Genomic DNA, 23,398 nt, shown 5'->3' on the forward strand with positions numbered 1-23,398 from the left:
TTACAGGGGCTGAGTCACTGGCTTACTAGGGCTCTTTCATACAGTCCCTAGGAGGGGTGCGTCACTGATGTGATCTTCCTGTCTGGGTTGTGCCGTGGCGGAGATCTTTGTGGGCTATACTCGGCCTTGTCTCAGGATGGTAAGTTGGTGGTTGACGATATCCCTCTAGTGGTGTGGGGGCTGTGCTTTGGCAAAGTGGGTGGGGTTATATCCTTCCTGTTTGGCCCTGTCCGGGGGTATCATCGGATGGGGCCACAGTGTCTCCTGACCCCTCCTGTCTCAGCCTCCAGTATTTATGCTGCAGTAGTTTGTGTCGGGGGGCTATGGTCAGTTTGTTATATCTGGAGTACTTTTCCTGTCCTATCCGGTGTCCTGTGTGAATTTAAGTATGCTCTCTCTAATTCTCTTTCTTTCTCTCTCTCGGAGGACTTGAGCCCTAGGACCATGCCTCAGGACTACCTGGCATGATGACTCCTTGCTGTCCCCAGTCCACCTAGCCGTGCTGCTGCTCCAGTTTCAACTGTTCTGCCTGTGATTATTATTATTTTGACCATGCTGGTCATTTATGAACATTTGAACATCTTGGCCATGTTCTGTTATAATCTCCATCCGGCACAGCCAGAAGAGGACTGGCCACCCCACATAGCCTGGTTCCTCTCTAGGTTTCTTCCTAGGTTTTGGCCTTTCTAGGGAGTTTTTCCTAGCCACCGTGCTTCTACACCCGCATTGCTTGCTGTTTGGGGTTTTAGGCTGGGTTTCTGTACAGCACTTTGAGATATCAGCTGATGTAAGAAGGGCTATATAAATACATTTGATTTAATGTTGTGTCTCAACCGATGGAGGCTCAACACAAAAACCTCATGTGATGTAAAGTAGGGTCAAAGCTACAACACGGACAGCAATATTCAAACCTTGTCGCAGACTTTTTTAAAGCAGATTCAAGTCAGGACAGACTACACCACTCACAAACCCTCTTGGAATGCCATTTTGGTGAGTCTTTTGCATAAAAATCTGTGTAATTGTCCCACAGATAAACAAAACCTTATCCCAGGGTTTTCAGAGGATTGAGGTGAGTTATGTAACTTTTTAACTGGTCTTTGCTCCTTCCATATTTATTTTCACTGCTGATAACCCAATACAAGTATGCTGACACCACAATACTTGAACGCACTAAGGGATCAACAACATTGGATTCACTCCATATTACTGGCCTGTATGACGAAGTGAGAAGAAGCCTGTGTTTAATCCATTCCTAATCATCCATTCTGTAAATAATATTGCAAGACAACACTTTTTAGCCTAAATTAAAAACTACGGGGTTGGGTCAAATCCAAGCGTGAAACCCTCCCCATTTTGAAGTATTGTGGGGGCAGCATCATGTTACGGGTATGCTTGTCACCGGCAGGGAAGTTTGTCAGGATGAAAATAAATATGAAAAGGACCAAAGCCCAGGTAAAAAGTTAAGGTCAGCCCGCCACAGTTTTACTTTTCAGCTATTTTTTATAACTTTCTTTCACTTTGAAAATGTAGAGTAGTTTGTGTAGAAATAAAATCTAATTTAATCCATGTTTAAAACCCTCAAGGAGGTGAAGACTTTCTATAGACACTAGTGGAGCAAGACGGGGAGAGGAAGTGAGAGGGGGAGCAAGACGGGGAGAGGAAGTGAGAGAAGGGGGAGCAAGAAGGGGAGAGGTAGTGAGAGAGGGGGGAGCAAGACGGGGAGAGGAAGTGCGAGAGGGGGAGCAAGACGGGGAGAGGAAGTGCGAGAGGGGGAGAGGAAGTGAGAGAGGGGGAGAGGAAGTGAGAGAGGGGGAGAGGAAGTGAGAGAGGGGGAGCAAGACAGAGAGAGGAAGTGAGAGAGGAGAAAGGGAGAGAAGGAGATCCAGAAGGAAGGAAAGAGTTAACTGGGGCATAGAGGGAGCATGGAGGTCTCACCGCTGGGACAGAGCTCATGTTCATCTGCTGCGAGTGGTTCATGGGCGAGGCGGCGCGGGCCCCCATGGGCGCCTGGGACATCTGCACGTTCTGCATTGCCATGGGGTTGAACTGATTGATTCCTATGTGGGAGAGGAGAAGCACACACAAACATACAGTTCACACACACAGGATTAGTGTTGTCTACAATACACATGAGATGTTGTAATTAATAATCCTATGCTCTGATGAGCAGGTGAAGGAGCCACTGAGTCAGTTAGGCGCTAAATCATAACTTTTCACAAACTTGTACATTTCCTGTTAGTTTTTCCACTATAATTTGTTTTGTCACGGTGGATAAAGTCAAAGGGGCGGGGGGTGCCACCCCAGGATATTTTTTGTAGAATGACTGATGTCATTTACAGTGACATTAAAAATACATTCTACTCCAAAAGTGTTTAGACACCATGATGAGCCCAATAGCATATTGTTAAAAACATACAGTGCCTTGCGAAAGTATTCGGCCCCCTTGAACTTTGCAACCTTTTGCCACATTTCAGGCTTCAAACATAAAGATATAAAACTGTATTTTTTTGTGAAGAATCAACAACAAGTGGGACACAATCGTGAAGTGGAACGACATTTATTGGATATTTCAAACTTTTTTAACAAATCAAAAACTGAAAAATTGGGCGTGCAAAATTATTCAGCCCCTTTACTTTCAGTGCAGCAAACTCTCTCCAGAAGTTCAGTGAGGATCTCTGAATGATCCAATGTTGACCTAAATGACTAATGATGATAAATACAATCCACCTGTGTGTAATCAAGTCTCCGTATAAATGCACCTGCACTGTGATAGTCTCAGGGGTCCGTTAAAAGCGCAGAGAGCATCATGAAGAACAAGGAACACACCAGGCAGGTCCGAGATGCTGTTGTGAAGAAGTTTAAAGCCGGATTTGGATACAAAAAGATTTCCCAAGCTTTAAACATCCCAAGGAGCACTGTGCAAGCGATAATATTGAAATGGAAGGAGTATCAGACCACTGCAAATCTACCAAGACCTGGCCGTCCCTCTAAACTTTCAGCTCATACAAGGAGAAGACTGATCAGAGATGCAGCCAAGAGGCCCATGATCAGTCTGGATGAACTGCAGAGATCTACAGCTGAGGTGGGAGACTCAGTCCATAGGACAACAATCAGTCGTATATTGCACAAATCTGGCCTTTATGGAAGAATGGCAAGAAGAAAGCCATTTCTTAAAGATATCCATAAAAAGTGTTGTTTAAAGTTTGCCACAAGCCACCTGGGAGACACACCAAACATGTGGAAGAAGGTGCTCTGGTCAGATGAAACCAAAATTGAACTTTTTGGCAACAATGCAAAACGTTATGTTTGGCGTAAAAGCAACACAGTGGTGGCTGCATCATGGTTTGGGCCTGCTTTTCTTCAGCGGGGACAGGGAAGATGGTTAAAATTGATGGGAAGATGGATGGAGCCAAATACAGGACCATTCTGGAAGAAAACCTGATGGAGTCTGCAAAAGACCTGAGACTGGGACGGAGATTTGTCTTCCAACAAGACAATGATCCAAAACATAAAGCAAAATCTACAATGAAATGGTTCAAAAATAAACATATCCAGGTGTTAGAATGGCCAAGTCAAAGTCCAGACCTGAATCCAATCAAGAATCTGTGGAAAGAACTGAAAACTGCTGTTCACAAATGCTCTCCATCCAACCTCACTGAGCTCGAGCTGTTTTGCAAGGAGGAATGGGAAAAAATGTCAGTCTCTCGATGTGCAAAACTGATAGAGACATACCCCAAGCGACTTACAGCTGTAATCGCAGCAAAAGGTGGCGCTACAAAGTATTAACTTAAGGGGGCTGAATAATTTTGCACGCCCAATTTTTCAGTTTTTGATTTGTTAAAAAAGTTTGAAATATCCAATAAATGTCGTTCCACTTCATGATTGTGTCCCACTTGTTGTTGATTCTTCACAAAAAAATACAGTTTTATATCTTTATGTTTGAAGCCTGAAATGTGGCAAAAGGTCGCAAAGTTCAAGGGGGCCGAATACTTTCGCAAGGCACTGTATACATGGCACCATTCCATATTATCAGGCAGGTGTTTTATTAGCAATAAGCAGGGTTTTTTTCTGGATCAGAAAGTGGTTCATTTTTCCCCCATGGAGCCAAGAGAAAGATGTACAATTGTAAAGCTTTTTTTTTCAGCAAATCTACACATTTTGTCATGGAGCTGACAAAAAAATGTTGCAGTGTGAAAGCTCATTTCTGGCAATTCTATTCATTTATCCATGGCCAATTCTGTGTTCTTATGCAAAAATCTGGGCCCCTGGGCATATGCCCGCATGCCCGGTCAGTAATTCAGCCATTCCAAACGTACTCCAAAATTCATTGTTTATTTTATTGGTTTCATTCTTTTAGCTTCTTAAATGATTACAGGGGAAACGCTGGCTCTAATTATATAAATAAACATTTACAGAGAAACAGTTCCTGAAAAAAACATTTACACTATTTGCGTATTGGGAGTATTTACCCTTTACTATGTTAGTGATTATAGTATATAATCAACTGGCCACCAGGGGGGTTGACAGTCACTGAGCAGTTGACTGTCTGAATGAAAGGAGGATGAGAAACAAGTGTTGAAGTGTAGGAGAAGGACTGGTACCTTGAGACACCTGCATGCGGGGCATGATCTGATTTGGCACGTTGGGCATAGGCACAGATCCATCTGAAAGAGAGGAGGATGAGGTGGTCAACATGTCATATACCAAAGCTTCCAAATTAGCTAACTATAGCCTCAAACACAGACTTTAACCAAACATATCATTATCCTGTTATAGGCCCAAATGCTAGTCAAATTTCCACCGTCAATGCATGACTGATAAAAAGAAGGTTTGGCCCCACACATGGTAATAGGATGATAATAAACATAAGTGATTATGTTGCTCCCTCCTTCAATAGAGGGGTCTCCAGAGATCCAGGGAGGAGGGTACTCACTGGCTGGCCGTGGGGACTGGCCAGGACCCATGGAGTTCGGCTGAGGGGGCATGCCAGGCTGCTGCTGGGCCCCTGGGCCCCCCACTGCCATAGGGCCAGGCTGCTGCTGGGCCCCTGGGCCCCCCACTGCCATGGGGCCCGGCTGCTTCTGGAGCCGCGAGCGCCTCTTCTCCTCCAACTCCTTCTGGATCTTATAGATCTTCTCCGCCAGGAAGTGGTAATACTCGTCCTGCAGAAATTGACAACACGAGATTAGAAATAACTTATACTGAACAAAAATATAAACGCAACATGTAAAGTGTTGGTCCCATGTTTCATGAGCTGAAATAAAAGATCCCAGAAATCTTTCACACACACAAAAAGCTTATTTTCCTCAAATTTTGCAAAAAATGGGTTTAGATCCATGTTGGTGAGCATTGCTCCATTGCCAAGATAATCAATCCACATGACAGGTGTGGCATATCAAGAATCTGGTTAAACAACATGATCATTACACAGGTGCACCTTGTGCCGGGGACAAAAAAAGGTAACTAAAATATGCAGTTGTGTCACACAACACAATGCCACAGACCTCTCAGATTTTGAGGGAGGGTACAATTGGCATGCTGACTGCAGGAATGTCCACCAGAGCTGTTGCCAGAGAATTAAAAATTAATTTCTCTACCATAAGCCACCTCTGTCGTTTTAGAGAATTTGACAGTACGTACAACCGCCCTCACAACTGGAGACCACGTGTAACCACGCCAGCCCAGGACCTCCACATCCGGCTTCGTCACCTACGGGATCGTCTGAGACCAGCCACCCGGACAGCTGATGAAACTGAGGAGTATTTCTGTCTGTAATAAATCCCTTTTTTGGGGAAAAACTCAATCTGATTGACTGGGCCTAGTTCCCCAATAGGTGGGATAATGGGTGGGCCTATGCCCTATGCCTAAGCCAGGCCCACCCATGTCTGCTCCCCTGCCCAGTCACTTGAAATCCATAGATGAGGGCCTAATTTATTTATTTCAATTGATTGATTTCCTGGTTTGAACTAACTCAGTAAAATAGCTGAAATTGTTGCATGTTGCGTTTATATTTTTGTTCAGTATATATTTTGTTAACTTTATTGAATGTTATATCAGCTACTTAAAGTGCACACTAAGGGAGAAGGTTGGAGATTGGGATGTAGTCTATGTTGGCGTTTCAAGCAGTAGTGAGTTCATCACAGGAGGTTGGTGGCAGCTTAATTGGTTGGAGGGCGGGTTCTTGGTAAGGGCTGGAGCGGAATGGTATCAAATACATCAAACACATAGCTTCAATGTGTTTGATGCCATTCCATTCGATCGGTTCCAGCCATTATGAGCCGTCCTCCCCTCAGCAGCCTCCACTGGAGTTCATTACCCTGCTGTTGGCAGACTGGTACATGTCCCCTTCCACCTTCCTTGCGTACGCCACCAGGTTCTCCATCCGCCGATCCTTCAGTGCTGCGGGGTCTGGGGTGGGGAATATGGCTTGTACTCTGGAGGAGGACAGGGAGAAGGAAGGGATGGTGGAGGGAAAGAGGGACAGCACAAAGGGAGAATTAAACAGTGAGTTGGAGTAGCGGCAACCTCAATCAGAAAACTGATTTTCCTTTCAGAACACTGATCTGAACGGGAAAGGTAAGTGAACACAGTGGGCCAGTCCCAAACCAACTCCTATACCTTTAGCCCTATGGTGGCAAAACCATGAGGGTTGTCCACCTATTAAACCCCAGTAGATTCATGGTCATTGAGGAGAAAAAACAATGAAGGAAGAGAATGCAAGCATCTTGGTGGTACTTACAGTTTGTGCACCAGGTGGGTGCGTAGGTCCTGAGTGACGTGCTCGTGCCACGTCTTCCTCACCCCCGAGGCAGAGAGAGGGTTGGCGCCCGGCAGGTTGCCCATGCCCCCCATGCCCAACCCGTCTGGCATCAACTGACTGGAGGACGGAGAGAGGAGAGCAGGACAACTTAGGAAACATGTAATCATAAGAGTAACACCAAGGTAACTATGAGAGAATAACTTGTGTAATGCTGTGTCAGGTAACTGAGTGCCATTGTAGTTGTCAGGAATTTAACACCAATTTCAGCCTTTGACCAACCCTTTCATATATTCAAACAACGCATTCAGGTGAGAAGTGGTGGGGAATTGCTCATAAATATTCATTTTGGGGGTGGGTAAACATAGTTGTACCCGATCAACACTTTCTCACTAAAGTATACTTACCAGAAATCCACTGGCACGCTCTGATAACATTGTGTGCATTGCGAGCAAATATGGCTCAACTCTGTTAACTCAGTGGTAAGGTGGTGACATCTGCACTGTTAACTCAGTGGTAAGGTGGTGACATCTGCACTGTTAACTCAGTGGTAAGGTGGTGACATCTGCTCCGTTAACTCAGTGGTAAGGTGGTGACATCTGCTCCGTTAACTCAGTGGTAAGGTGGTGACATCTGCACTGTTAACTCAGTGGTAAGGTGGTGACATCTGCACTGTTAACTCAGTGGTAAGGTGGTGACATCTGCACTGTTAACTCAGTGGTAAGGTGGTGACATCTGCACTGTTAACTCAGTGGTAAGGTGGTGACATCTGCACTGTTAACTCAGTGGTAAGGTGGTGACATCTGCACTGTTAACTCAGTGGTAAGGTGGTGAGTTCCTGACATCTACCTGCTCTGTTAACTCAGTGGTAAGGTGGTGAGTTCCTGACATCTACCTGCTCTGTTAACTCAGTAGTAAGGTGGTGACATCTATCTGCACTGTTAACTCAGTGGTAAGGTGGTGAGTTCCTGACATCTACCTGCTCTGTTAACTCAGTAGTAAGGTGGTGACATCTATCTGCACTGTTAACTCAGTGGTAAGGTGGTGAGTTCCTGACATCTACCTGCTCTGTTAACTCAGTGGTAAGGTGGTGAGTTCCTGACATCTACCTGCTCTGTTAACTCAGTAGTAAGGTGGTGACATCTATCTGCAATGTTAACTCAGTGGTAAGGTGGTGACATCTATCTGCACTGTTAACTCAGTGGTAAGGTGGTGAGTTCCTGACATCTACCTGCTCTGTTAACTCAGTAGTAAGGTGGTGACATCTATCTGCACTGTTAACTCAGTGGTAAGGTGGTGAGTTCCTGACATCTATCGGCGCGTGTGGAGTAAGTTCCAATTTCCCATGGGGCGTAAAAAAATATTTGAAATGTGGATTTTTTTTTTTGCAGTATTGTGTTGGGAAAAGTGCAATCATCACATTGAAAATTAAGATATGGGGCTCAATTCAATCAGCACTGCAGTAACTATTTTACCAATGATCAAATTAACTCTCAGGTTGGTCTTGGGTAGTGTATAAAAACCTACAACTACTACCAGGCCAACCAGTCTCACAGGTAGGCTATCACTTCTCAGTACTAGAAGTGTGGGCACGGGATGAACAGTGTAAATAAAGGATTTATAAATATATCTGCCACATGTAGGATTACAACTCAACCATTGAAATATGAGCCAACTGTTTTAGCACACTGTGCCACCAGTCATAGCAAAACGAGTTGACATGACCATTGTCATCCATTTCTTGTTACGATACATGTAGCTATGAATATAAAAGTATAATCCTCATGAACCTCATGTATATTTTTTATTGGTTCATCATGTAGATGTGTATGAAACAGTAAGCAACAACGGTTCATTTGGTCATATGTGGAAATGTGCCTTACTGCCTTTTGAATAGTGGTCTAGTCAAGGAAGAGTCACGCAACATATATTGATTGGCACACTCCCCTCACCAAGACCATCGGCAAATAAAGCACGCGGTCACCTACTTTTATAGTAAGCCTCGAGGTGGTACCGCCCAGCACCTCTACAAGGGAGTGGATTTCATACCCAACTCTTCCCTTTGAGATGACGTAGAGGCACCTTCAAGGTGCCTCTCCATCACGATTTCAAATGGTAGAGTAGAACCGCTATGGGTAAAAAGAGCCAAATCAAAACGTTCTAACTTTTAAAATGAAGACCAGAATGTACATGTTTCACTAGAACTAAGCCAAAAACTGTTTTTATGCAGATGTTTTTCTTCATCATGAAAGCTACTATTTAAATGGAATATACAGTGAGCTCCAAAAGTATTGGGACGGTGACACATTGTTGTTTCGGCTCTGTACTCTGGCACACTTGATTTGAAATTATACAATAACTGAAGTTAGAGTGCAGACTGTCAGCTTTAATTTGAGGGAATTTTCATCCATATCGCTGTTCATCAAAGTATTCAGACCTTCACGTTTTGTGGCTGGGCCACTCAAGGACATTCAGAGACTTGTCCTGAAGCCACTTCTGCATTGTCTGGGCTGTGTGCTTAGGGTCGTTGTCCTGTTGGAAGGCGAATTGTCGCCCCAGTCTGAGGTCCTGAGCAATCTGGAGCAGATTTTCATCAAGAATCTCTTTGCGCTGTTCTTATTTCCCTCCATTCTGACTAGTCTCCCAGTCCCTAACGCAGGAAAAACATCCCCACAGCATGATGCTGCCACCACCATGCTTCATTGTAGGGATGGTATTGTCCTTGTTATCTAGCAAATAGATCCACGTTGGCTCAAGTTGAAATATAAATATTAACTGGATACTCACTAACACGTGGGCTTGTGTGTGACAGTCTGCTGATGAGACCTGTGTTAATGTTCTATAGCCTGCTACAAGAAGTGAGTCATTAGTGAATGTGCATTATACATGGTTCTTGTTCAATTTGTAACAAAAAAAGGCATTTTCAGATTTGAAATCCAGATCAGTGATTGCCTGCCCACCCCAAAAAAAAACAGGTTCAACTAGTTTTATCAAATAATTAACTTATTAGTGTGTCTTATGGTTGTGGAGGCTTATATTTAGCATAGGTATAACTTCACAATACCTGAATTCATTACATTATTGCAGACTGTTTGAAATGCATAGATATTGTGAATCACCCATACGCTTGAAAAAAAGAGAGATGATTTTTAGGCCATCAAGCTCTAGCCCGTCTCCGCCGATTGCCCAGTTTGGTCAGGCGTCCAGCTTTAGGAAGAGTCTTGGTGGTACCAAACCTCTTCCATTTTATAATGATGGAGGCCACTGTGTTCTTGGGGACCTTCAATGATGGGGAATTTTTTGGTACCCTTCCCCCAGGTGTGTGCCTCAACACAATCCTGTCTAGGAGCTCTACGGACAACTCCTTCAACCTCATGGCTTGTCTTTTGCTGACATGCACTGTCAACTGTGGGACCTTATCTTACCTTCTAGCCTCCAAGATGGCATAGCAGTTCAGACGTCTTTTGTCCTCGTCTTGTCCCGTATGTATGTATGTATGTATGTATGTATGTATGTACACACAAACTTTTTTCACATACATTTTTTTTTACATTTTCCATCAACTCATCTTCAAAACACTCTCCTGCAACCCGCCTCACCAATTTATATTTATAAAAAAGTATTATTTACCTCAGATCTGTGGTCCTCCGGGAAGCTAGCCAGAAACTCCAAGAGGCTAGCATGAAACTAGCCAGGAGCTAGCCAGAAGCTGGCCCAGAAGCTAATCAGAAGCTAGTTCAGAAGCTAATCAGAAGCTAGTTCAGAAGCTAATCAGAAGCTAGTTCAGAAGCTAGTTAGCTTCTTTACTGGCAAATCGTTAGTATTCAGCTAACCACGGTTTGTGGTCATCAGCTATCCTTTAGCGCAAAAATCTATCGCCGGTTTTGTACGGCGCAGCGCAGTGCGGCTCGGAGCGGAACATACCGGACCAGTTTCTCTCTATGTCCCTAGATTTCGGCCACTGGCTCTGGACGTTCATGCCTGGATCTCACAGCTGGCTAGCTGCTATCCTTGTGACAATCGGCTTTCGTCGATTCCGGAGCAAACATCAATTGTTCTCACCGTTGCCGCCTGCTATAGACCACCCTCTGCCCCCAGCTGTGCTCTGGACACCATATGTGAACTGATTGTCCCCCATCTATCTTCAGAGCTCGTGCTGCTAGGCGACCTAAACTGGAACATGCTTAACACCCCAGCCATCCTACAATCTAAACTTGATGCCCTCAATCTCACACAAATTATCAATGAACCTACCAGGTACCTCCCCAAAGCCTTAAACACGGGCACCCTCATAGATATCATCCTAACCAACTTGCCCTCTAAATACACCTCTGCTGTCTTCAACCAAGATCTCAGCGATCACTGCCTCATTGCCTGCATCCGTAATGGGTCAGTGGTCAAACAACCTCCACTCATCACTGTAAAACGCTCCCTGAAACACTTCAGTGAGCAGGCCTTTCTAATCGACCTGGCCGGGGTATCCTGGAAGGATATGGATCTCATCCCGTCAGTAGAGGATGCCTGGATATTTTTTTTTTAAATGCCTTCCTAACCATCTTAAATAAACATGCCCCATTCAAGAAATTTAGAACCAGGAACAGATATAGCCATTGGTTCCCCCCAGACCTGACTGCCCTTAACCAACACAAAAACATCCTATGGCGTTCTGCATTAGCATCAAACAGCCCCCGTGATATGCAGCTGTTCAGGGAAGCTAGAAACCATTATACACAGGCAGTTAGAAAAGCCAAGGCTAGCTTTTTCAAGCAGAAATGTGCTTCCTGCAACACTAACTCAAAAAAGTTCTGGGACACTGTAAAGTCCATGGAGAACAAGAACACCTCCTCCCAGCTGCTCACTGCACTGAAGATAGGAAACACTGTCACCACTGATAAATCCACCATAATTGAGAATTTCAATAAGCATTTTTCTACGGCTGCCCATGCTTTCCACCTGGCTACTCCTACCCCGGTCAACAGCACTGCACCCCCAACAGCAACTCGCCCAAGCCTTCCCCATTTCTCCTTCTCCCAAATCCGTTCAGCTGATGTTCTGAAAGAGCTGCAAAATCTGGACCCCTACAAATCAGCCGGGCTAGACAATCTGGACCCTTTCTTTCTAAAATGATCTGCCAAAATTGTTGCCACCCCTATTACTAGCCTGTTCAACCTCTATTTCGTGTCGTCTGAGATTCCCAAAGATTGGAAAGCAGCTGCGGTCATCCCCCTCTTCAAAGGGGGGGGGGGACACTCTTGACCCAAACTGCTACAGACCTATATCTATCCTACCATGCCTTTCTAAGGTCTTCGAAAGCCAAGTCAACAAACAGATTACCAACCATTTCGAATCTCACCATACCTTCTCTGCTATGCAATCTGGTTTCAGAGCTGGTCATGGGTGCACCTCAGCCACGCTCAAGGTCCTAAACGATATCTTAACCGCCATCGATAAGAAACATTACTGTGCAGCCGTATTCATTGATCTGGCCAAGGCTTTCGACTCTGTCAATCACCACATCCTCATCGGCAGACTCGACAGCCTTGGTTTCTCAAATGATTGCCTCGCCTGGTTCACCAACTACTTCTCTGATAGAGTTCAGTGTGTCAAATCAGAGGGTCTGCTGTCCGGACCTCTGGCAGTCTCTATGGGGGTGCCACAGGGTTCAATTATTGGACCGACTCTCTTCTCTGTACACATCAATGAGGTCGCTCTTGCTGCTGGTGAGTCTCTGATCCACCTCTACGCAGACGACACCATTCTGTATACTTCTGGCCCTTCTTTGGACACTGTTAACAACCCTCCAGGAAAGCTTCAATGCCATACAACTCTCCTTCCGTGGCCTCCAATTGCTCTTAAATACAAGTAAAACTAAATGCATGCTCTTCAACCGATCGCTACCTGCCCCTACCCGCCTGTCCAACATCACTACTCTGGACGGCTCTGACTTAGCATACGTGGACAACTACAAATACTTAGGTGTCTGGTTAGACTGTAAACTCTCCTTCCAGACCCATATCAAACATCTCCAATCCAAAGTCATTTACAAAATAGCCTCCAATACCCTACTCAACAAATTGGATGCAGTCTATCACAGTGCAATCCGTTTTGTCACCAAAGCCCCATATACTACCCACCATTGCGACCTGTACGCTCTCGTTGGCTGGCCCTCGCTTCATACTCGTCGCCAAACCCACTGGCTCCATGTCATCTACAAGACCCTGCTAGGTAAAGTCCCCCCTTATCTCAGCTCGCTGGTCACAATAGCATCTCCCACCTGTAGCACACGCTCCAGCAGGTATATCTCTCTAGTCACCCCCAAAACCAATTCTTTCTTTGGCCGCCTCTCCTTCCAGTTCTCTGCTGCCAATGACTGGAACGAACTACAAAAATCTCTGAAACTGGAAACACTTATCTCCCTCACTAGCTTTAAGCACCAACTGTCAGAGCAGCTCACAGATCACTGCACCTGTACATAGCCCACCTATAATTTAGCCCAAACAACTACCTCTTTCCCTGCTGTATTTAATTTATTTATTTAGCTCCTTTGCACCCCATTAGGGAGTTTTTCCTAGCCACCGTGCTTCTACACCTGCATTGCTTGCTGTTTGGGGTTTTAGGTTGGGTTTCTGTACAGCACTTTGAGATATCAGCTGATGTACGAAGGGCTTTTTAAATACATTTGATTTGATTTTGATTCATTATTTTTATTTCTACTTTGCACATTCTTCCATTGCAAAACTACCATTCCAGTGTTTTACTTGCTATATTGTATTTACTTTGCCACCATGGCCTTTTTTGCCTTTACCTCCCTTCTCACCTCATTTGCTCACATTGTATATAGACTTGTTTATACTGTATTATTGACTGTATGTTTGTTTTACTCCATGTGTAACTCTGTGTCGTTGTACGTGTCGAACTGCTTTGCTTTATCTTGGCCAGGTCGCAATTGTAAATGAGAACTTGTTCTCAACTTGCCTACCTGGTTAAATAAAGGTGAAATAAAATAAACAAATAAAAAATCTAGACAGGTGTGCGCCTTTCCAAATAAACTCGAATCAAGTTGTAGAAACAACGATGATCAATGGAAACAGGATGCATGCACCTGAGCTCAATTTTGAGTCTCATAGCAAAAAGGTCTGAATACTAAAAGTTTTTTTTTTAATAAAATGTTTTTCACTTTGTCATTATGGGATATTGTGTGTAGATTGATGAGGAAATGTTTTTAATTAATACATTTTAGAATAAGGTTGGAACATAAAATGTGGAAAAAGTGAAGGGGTCTGAATAAAATGAATGGTAAATAATGTAGTGTCATTTTGGAGTCACTTGTGTTTAGAAGCATATTATATTCTTATTTACATCTACATTCATGTGGATTATAGCATGATAACGGATAGTCCTGAATGACCTGTAAATAATGATTAGTGAGAAAGTTAGATGCACAAATATCAGACCCCCACTAAAATGCTAACCTCCCCTGTTAATGTAATGGTGAGAGGTTAGCATGTCTTGGGGTATGATATAAAATGCAATCCTCCCCTGTTAATGTAATGGTGAGAGGTTAGCATGTCTTGGGGTATGATATAAAATGCAATCCTCCCCTGTTAATGTAATGGTGAGAGGTTAGCATGTCTTGGGGGTATGATATAAAATGCAATCCTCCCCTGTTAATGTAATGGTGAGAGGTTAGCATGTCTTGGGGGTATGATATAAAATGCAATCCTCCCCTGTTAATGTAATGGTGAGAGGTTAGCATGTCTTGGGGTATGATATAAAATGCAATCCTCCCCTGTTAATGTAATGGTGAGAGGTTAGCATGTCTTGGGGGTATGACGTAAAATGCTAACCTCCCCTGTTATTGTATGGTGAGAGGTTGGCATGTCTTAGGGGTATGATATAAAATGCTAACCTCCCCTGTTATTGTATGGTGAGAGGTTAGCATGTCTTGGGGGTATGACGTAAAATGCTAACCTCCCCTGTTATTGTATGGTGAGAGGTTAGCATGTCTTGGGGGTATGACGTAAAATGCTAACCTCCCCTGTTATTGTATGGTGAGAGGTTGGCATGTCTTAGGGGTATGATATAAAATGCTAACCTCCCCTGTTATTGTATGGTGAGAGGTTGGCATGTCTTAGGGGTATGATATAAAATGCTAACCTCCCCTGTTATTGTATGGTGAGAGGTTGGCATGTCTTAGGGGTATGATATAAAATGCTAACCTCCCCTGTATGGTGAGAGGTTGGCATGTCAAGAAGGCATGATATTTGTGCGACTAACTTTCTCAAATCATTATTCACGGTTCATTCAGGACTATCCGTAATCATACTAGCATCCACATTAATGTAGAAGTCTCTAGAAACATATTCTATTCTCATTTACAAAAGTGACTCCAAAGTGACAATACATTACTTACCATTAATTTATATTTGGCATCCGCCAAATTTGTTGTCACAAGCTTAATGCAATCATTTCAAGCTAGGAATATGGAACCAAATAATATACTTTTGACTACCTTAATACACATAAGTGAATTAGTCTTACTATTTTTGGACAATGTACAATAAGTGCAATTTCTAAACGGTTCACCTGATATGGATGAAAATACCCGCAAATTAAAGCTGACAGTCCGCACTTTAACCTCATAGTCATTTGATCATTTCAATTCCAAAGTGCTGGAGTACAGGGACAAAACAAAATAATTGTCACTTTCCCAATACTTTTGGAGCTCATTGTAAAAATGGTGAGTGCTGCTGTACACTGTAGTGGGCCCAGCTCTGTACCACCCAGTTGGAGTGATCTAGGGCACAGAATTAAGAGAGACAATCTAAATGGGTGAGCGGACTCACTTGTTGAGCGACGAGGGGAGCGATGAGTCCGAGAGCATGCCGGTCTCTGAGGGCACGCCCACCCCTCCTCCGGCCATGTTCATGTTAGTGCCTGGAAGAGAACACAGCCAACCAGAGGCAGCATTACCACCAAAACAGTGACCAATACCCTCACTATACCACTTCGACTCATCACACGAGACCCTTATACAGAGAACTTTACCAAATGTGTATGTGACACTATACGTGTCTGGGATTTCATCCTCTGGGATTTCAAATTGTGCATATTTGCAAACGCAAAATTCAATTCAGTTGAATCAATCGTATGCATCTATCCACCTATTTTTACATTTACAATTGAGTCATTCAGCAGATGCTCTTATCCTACTGTCCTCAAGTGCTTTACAGTAACCTAGCCTAAAACTCCAATGAGACCAAGCAACATTCTTACCTAGTGCATTGATGGAGCGTAGCTGCTGCCCTCCCTGGGCTGTGTTCTGTCCTCCAGGTCCTCCCTGAGCAGGGGACTGGTTACCATAGGGCAGGCCCAGGGCAGCGTAGGCCCGCTGCATGGAACTGGGGTCGATGTGCCCGCTGCTGACCCCGCCACTGTTCATGGAGGAACCCGGGGAGCTGCCGGGAGGGCCTGTGCCCACCGTGGCATTGATGGCACTCTGCAGGCTGGCGCCGGGCGAACCCAGCATGGCTGGAGAGGGAGCGGAGACATGTATGAAACATTTCAAAGAGAAACCTTATTGCTTTGGCAAAACAATAACCTTTGTATCAAATTGAAGAGGGTGGTGGGTGGAGAGGGAGATGAGTAAATATGAACACTTGCGATGAATCCCAACTGCACATAACTCACCAATCTCCCCCAGTTTTCAAACAGAACTACAGTTAGGACTTGGCTTGGGCCTATGTTAATAAATCATTAGTATGCCCTTCCAGAGAAGGTCTGCCATATGTTACGTTTGATGAAAAGCAATCTACTGATTGGCAAAGATTAAGTCAATTATTTTTCTCATAGAAGTCATAAAAAACTCAAGTTGTTAAACAAAACAAAATTGTAACGCCTACATTTGTTATGATCTAAAAATAATATTTATCCGCTTCCACCCAAAGATTCTACTACTGCTCTATGCCTTCTGTATGTTGATCTGTGACCGGCAGAGAGAATATGCAGGTTGCCTCTGTGGGGGGATTTAAATCGGTCACCGGTTTTCTGGCCAATCAGAGAGATTTCTCCCCCTGAGCTCCTCCCCCACAGATAGAAACTCCGGAGCCCCTCCCCCAGGGTGTCAGATTACAGGCCCAGCATTCTACAGGAATCCTTCACAGCCAGCGAGCAAGCACAGAGCGAGCCAGCAGCGCAAGCACAGAGCACAGCTAGGGATGCGGCTGCAGGTGGCGCCACTGAAAACTTCACTCGCTCACTCACTCTAGGGTTCTATGCTCTCAGCTCAGCATGCTTCTCTGTTGACAATTCAGTTACATTGTAAAAAAAATAATTAAAAATGAACTTACATACAAGCCCTTAATCAACAATGTAAGCTTTTCACTGTAAGGTCTACACTTGTTGTATTCGGCGCATGTGACTAATTCAATTCGATTTACATCGCAAATCATTTATAGCTCAAGTGTGTTATAGTGTGCAATGCATCTGTTGTAAATGAAATGTAATGTGGCAGATGTGATACCGAGACAGATTTCTGTATGAAAACTGGCTGAGGGGCGACAACAACCGGTTTATCTACGGTGCGTTCGGAAAGCATTCAGACCCTTGGACTTTTTTCACATTTTGTTACTTTACAGCATTAACTCAATCTACACACAATACCCGCATCCTTGAGATGTTTCTACAACTTGATTGGCGTCCACCTTTAGTAAATTCAATTGATTGGACAAGATTTGGAAAGGCACACACCTGTCTATATAAAGTCCCACAGTTGACAGTGCATGTCAGAGCAAGAACTGTCCGTAGAGCTCTGACAAGATTGTGTCGAGACACAGATCTGGGGAAGGTTACCAAAAACATTCTGCAGCATTGATGGTCCCCAAGAACACAGGGGCCTCCATCATGCTTAAATGGAAGAAGTTTGGAACCACCAAGACTGTTCCTAGAGCTGGACACCCGGTCAAACTGAGCAACCAGGGAAGAAGGGTCTTGTTCAGGGAGGTGACCAAGAACCCTATGGTCTCTCTGACAGAGCTCCAGAGTTCTTCTGTGGAGATGGGAGAACCTTCCAGGAGGACAACCATCTCTGCAGCACTCCACCAATAAGGCCTTTATAGTCGATTGGCCAGACGGAAGCCACTCCTCAGTAAAAGGCACATAACAGCCCGCTTGGAGTTTGCCAAAAGGCACCTAAAGGACTCTCAGACCATGAGAAACAAGATTCTCTGGTCTGATGAAACCAAGATTGAACACTTTGGCCTGAATGCCAAGCGTCACGTCTGGTGGAAACCTGGCACCATCCCTACGGTGAAGCATGGTGGTGGCAGCATCATGCTGTCGGAGTGCTTTTCAGCGGTAGGGACTGGGAGACTTGTTAGGATGGAGGGAAAGATGAACAGGCAAAGTACAGAGAGATCCTTGATGAAAACCTGCCCCAGAGAGCTCAGGACCTCAGACTGGGTGACGGTTCCCCTTCCAACAGGACAATGACCTTATGCACACAGCCAAGACAACGCAGGAGCGGCTTCATGACAATTCTCTGAATGTCCTTGAGTGGCCCAGCCAGCGTCCGGACTTGAATCCGATCAAATATCTCTGGAGAGACATGTAAATAGCTGTGCAGCGACACTCCCCATACAACAAGACAGCACTTGAGAGGATCTGCAGAGAAGAATGGGAGAAACATCCCAAATACATGTGTGCGAAGCTTGTAGCGTCATACTCAAGAAGACGAGGCTGTAATCGCTGCCAAAGGTATTTCAACAAAGTACTGAATAAAAGGGTCTGAATACTTATGAAAATGCTATATTTCCATTATGTTTTTAAATACATTTGCAAAAATTACAGGATATTGAGTGTAGATTGATGAGGAACCAAAACAATTGAATCAATTTTAGGATATGGCTCTAACGTAACAAAATGTGGGAAAAGGGTTCTGAATACCTTCCGAATGCACTGTATGCTAATGCCAAAACACCTGTATGGGATGATATTACACAAAACCCAATGTTACACACACACACGGGTCCTAAAGGGTCCTAGGGTAAAACAACAGGTACTCACGCTGCTGGTTCCTTTTGTCACTGGCGTTCTTCAGCGGCAGGCAGACGGGACAGTCATGCCGCGTGCAGTTCTTCCAGTGAGAAATTATCTGTCTGGACGACGCACAGTGAGCCACTGAGGGGATAGAAGGATAAGAGAGGAAGAGAGAGAGGGAGGGGGGGAGGGGGGGGGGAGAATGATGAATGAGAGAAAGGAAAGAGATTGAATGAAAGACAGAAAAAGAGCAAGAAAGATGAGGGATGACAAGAGGAAGAGAGAAGGCAACGAGTCATTGAAAAACACATACAGTAGCTATGACAAGATGACCACTTCCTGTCCAAGACACCATATAAGCTGGGCAAATAAACACCTGGGCACATAAAACATGCTTTTGTCCAGTAAATCACAGAGCCAAAGAAAAAACAACAGAAATCAAAAGTTAGTAACTATTCCAAGCCTAATGTGACTGTTGCCTAATGGGCCCTGTGGACTAACAGAAATCAAAAGTTAGTAACTATTCCAAGCCTAATGTGACTGTTGCCTAATGGGCCCTGTGGACTAACAGAAATCAAAAGTTAGTAACTATTCCAAGCCTAATGTAACTGTTGCCTAATGGGCCCTGTGGACTAACAGAAATCAAAAGTTAGTAACTATTCCAAGCCTAATGTGACTGTTGCCTAATGGGCTCTGTGGACTAACAGAAATCAAAAGTTAGTAACTATTCCAAGCCTAATGTGACTGTTGCCTAATGGGCCCTGTGGACTAACAGAAATCAAAAGTTAGTAACTATTCCAAGCCTAATGTGACTGTTGCCTAATGGGCCCTGTGGACTAACAGAAATCAAAAGTTAGTAACTATTCCAAGCCTAATGTGACCGTTGCCTAATGGGCCCTGTGGACTAACAGAAATCAAAAGTTAGTAACTATTCCAAGCCTAATGTGACTGTTGCCTAATGGGCCCTGTGGACTAACAGAAAGGTACCATTGTGTTCACACAGTCAGATAATTGCTGTAATAGATTTGATTTAGACCCAGGGAATGGAAGCAAATGGTTGCTTTAGAGACACACGGTGGTGAACATCCTACTGATATCAATGCATTAACTTAAGTGGAAGTTTCAGATTCATCCCTTCAAGAGTATAAAAGAGATCATTCTACTCCTGTTAACATCAAATAAGTCTCATCCCAGAGTTTATATTACTTAAAGAAAAGCCTCAAGTATTTGAGTTATCATTAATAAATTGGGGCTAGGGTCTATTTTCCTGAATTTCTGCCTGACTGACGTGCCCAAAGTAAACTGCCTGTTACTCAGGCCTAGCATTGGATAGAAAACACTGATGTTTGTAGAAATGTTAAAATAATGTATGCGACTATAACACAACTGATATAGTCGAAAATCTAAAGAAAAACCCAACCATAATTATTATTAGTTTTATGTCCCAGGCTCTTATAATGGAAAGCTATGGGTCCTATGCAATTCTAGCTCCCAGATTGCAATTCCTATGGCTTCCACTAGATGTCTTTGTTCAAGGTTTCAGGCTTGTTTCTTACAAAATTAGTAAGAATTAGGAGTTTTGGCACAAAGAGTCTCAGTGGAAAATCTATTTGTTCGCGCGAGACAGAGAACACACGCCTGCCAATTTCACTTTTCTATTGAAAAAACTTCATTCTGTATGAAAAATTATAGTTTATTTACATTTTAGCGTACCTGAGGATTAAATAGAAACGTAGTTTGACTTGTTTGAACAAAGTTTATCGGTAGCTCTTTGGATTCCTTTGTCTGTTGAAAGAGTGGATTACTGAAATCGATGGCGCCAACTAAACAGACCTTTTGGGAAGGATTTTATCTAACAAAACAAGCATTCATGTTGTAGCTGGGACCCTTGAGATTGCAAACAGAGGAAGATTTTCAAAAGTAAGCAATTTATTTAATCGCCATTTGTGATTTCATGAAGCCTGTGCTGGTTCAAAAATATGTTGTGGGGCATCGTCCTCAAACAATTGCATGGTATGCTTTCGCTGTAAAGCCAACTGTATATCGGACAATGCAGTTAGATTAACAAGAATTTAAGATTTTAAATGATATAAGATACTTTTACGTTCATAAATGTTTAATATTACGATTATTTATTTGAATTGCTAGCGGGCTATCCCACAGGGCTAGTAGGTACGTGAGATATTACACCACAAAATGTTAAAACAAATACAACATTGGAACCGGCAAACCCAAACAACAAGGCCATTTAAACAAATAATCACTAATATAAACCATTTTAAAAACATGTAAACAGCACAACCCAATTAAAACCGGATGAGACCTAGAACATCATATATCCTCATTTGACCCCATAGCCATTAAAACACATTACCAATATGACTGGCACCTCAGGGGTTAAAAGTCAGAGGCCATCGACCTAGAGACACCCTTTAATGTCCAGAGCAGCACGGGGCGGCAGGAAAGCGCCGTAGCCACCCAGACAGACAGACTCAGTGTGGAGACTAAAGCCACTTGAGTATTTACATTAGGCCTAAGCACCCAGACAGGCTTTTAAAACAAGCCCCGGGATTTATAGCTGCTGGTGTCCTCACTATTAATATAGGCTGGAGCGGGATTTCAGTCAGTCACCGGGGCAAATAGGAGGGAGGGAATGGAAGACAATGGTTATTTCCAAATTAATCTTTCCTCAATTCTGCAAATCCTCTCTTCACTTCCTCCTCAAAACACACAGAGAAGGTCAGAGGGCAGGGACCTTCAACCTTCTCCTCCAATACGGTTGAGAAGTAGTTGAGCAGATAGGATGCCGGGAACAGCAGAAAGACTAATTCAGATGGAGCCATGGAGAAGGAGGAGAGAGGGGCTTTGGACACAGCAGCACAGAGAAAGATAACCAACTTGACTTCAACGTCAATCAACAAACTATAGCCTTCTAAACAGCAGAAGAAGATATAAATGTCTCTGACATTAAATGGAGTAAAGCTGATATCCCGTTGGACATTAACGAGTGTGTGTTCAATCATATTCACACAGGCTCAGTCCCCCAACACTTATCCAGCAACCAACACCACAACCCCCCTTCCCCAGACACTCACCCTGGCAGGACTTGCCGGCCTGGCAGTGGGTCATGTGGTTGAGGACGTTCTTCATGGTGCGGCAGTGTGGCAGGGCGCAGGCCCGCACCTCCCCGTTGGCCTGCTCCCGCCGCTGGCACTTGTGGGCGTGGAGCAGCAGGACCAGCTGTTGCTGGATGAGCTTGCGCTTCTCTGGGTCGGCCGTGTGGCTCGCAGTCGCTGCAGACACCCCACCGCCAGGGACCATGGAGGATACCTGCTGCATCTGGGCCTTGGGAGGGAAACGCAACAAATAAGTGAGGCAGACTGGATTTATTTGAAACTTAGCTTGAACCCAATTACTTGAATTGGAACTGGGTTGCTTGAATTGGATCCCTGAACCGTTTATATTGAAATGGAATCACCCAATCCCGGTAATTAAGCCTACTTATACAAGTACATTACTTTCACAATTTGAAAAAGAAAAGCTGATCTACAATGACTAAACACATTTATGCCGAGATCAACGGGGTGAGGTTTGATTAGGGAGAAAGAGGGAAAACACTTGTGTGAGAAAGACAAAGAGCGGAGGACGGCAGGGGGAAGAGTGGTGAACAGAGAAAGAACGATTCCCAGACAGAATAATGGGAGGCAGCCAGTGAATGAATCAAAAAGAAAGAAAAGCCACCCCCCCAAAAGGCCTGGTAAACATCCAACTATTTCACATAAGACTCCATTAACCTTTAACCAAAATAGAAACACAACTATTTCCTCTGTAATGAGTTCATTAGGCCCTTTTCCTGTTCCTGGGAGAGAGATTTGCATGCAGTATTTACTCAGTGCCTTGAAAGAGACCCTTCTCTTTTTCTCTTCCTCTTTCCCTCATTCTCTCTCTCTCTCTGTACAACAATATTCTGAGTGGAGTGTCTTTTAACAAATGTTTCCCCTTCCAACAATCTCTCATTCTGCATTCCAGGCCTGGTTTTTGGAGATGGAAGAGAAATGTGTCAGAATAATTGTTCCAATACCGTGGCATTGGGAACTGCAGCGTTATTCAAAGTCAATGCAGAGACTAATGGACTCAGACTTCAGGAGAGTTGTCACTACGTGAGACTAAATCTGAAAGGATTTGATAGGCAGGGGGTAATTTTCACTGTATTGCTTCAACCAATCCTCTCATAGTACGTAGGATCTAGGGGTCAATGATAGGGGTTTTAGAGACCAGTCCTCTCTCTAACTAGGACCTAATCTAATCTCTTCAGTGTTCAAACATCTGAAAGGACTAGGTAGGTGTGCACACTAATATGATGATGGCTTCACTTAACCCTCTGATAAACTGAGTGGAGATTCCAACATATCTTTTGTATAGTCAGTACTTTCATATGTGAGAACACCAAGAGGGTAGGGGCAAGGTTACAAGTCTGAAACCCAAAGGCATGGGGACCACATCAGATCTGAGAGCTGATTTTTTGTGGCCCCCAGACAGATATCCGATTCCAACTGTTTAAGGGGGCGAGACGAAGAGGCTCGAGATCCAAATGGAAACAGATCT

General features: G+C 44.0%; 1 protein-coding gene across 4 annotated transcripts in view; it reads right to left on the reverse strand.

Annotated features, from left to right (window-relative positions):
* Window positions 1–23,398, reverse strand: part of LOC110485268 (histone lysine acetyltransferase CREBBP) — a 91,650-nt gene that overhangs the window by 28,581 nt on the left and 39,671 nt on the right. For all 4 annotated transcript variants that reach the window (XM_036941746.1, XM_036941744.1, XM_036941745.1 and 1 more), the window contains exons 4-12: window positions 21,889–22,138; window positions 18,821–18,934; window positions 16,034–16,288; window positions 15,604–15,694; window positions 6,740–6,877; window positions 6,317–6,434; window positions 4,934–5,162; window positions 4,602–4,664; window positions 1,936–2,057 (exon numbers count right to left, since the gene is read on the reverse strand). In XM_036941746.1, the coding sequence (XP_036797641.1) occupies window positions 1,936–2,057; window positions 4,602–4,664; window positions 4,934–5,162; window positions 6,317–6,434; window positions 6,740–6,877; window positions 15,604–15,694; window positions 16,034–16,288; window positions 18,821–18,934; window positions 21,889–22,138 (1,380 nt within the window). The remainder of the gene's footprint in view (window positions 1–1,935; window positions 2,058–4,601; window positions 4,665–4,933; window positions 5,163–6,316; window positions 6,435–6,739; window positions 6,878–15,603; window positions 15,695–16,033; window positions 16,289–18,820; window positions 18,935–21,888; window positions 22,139–23,398) is intronic.

The sequence above is a fragment of the Oncorhynchus mykiss genome, chromosome 13, assembly GCF_013265735.2.
Source record: "Oncorhynchus mykiss isolate Arlee chromosome 13, USDA_OmykA_1.1, whole genome shotgun sequence".
NCBI classification, from domain to species: domain Eukaryota; kingdom Metazoa; phylum Chordata; class Actinopteri; order Salmoniformes; family Salmonidae; genus Oncorhynchus; species Oncorhynchus mykiss.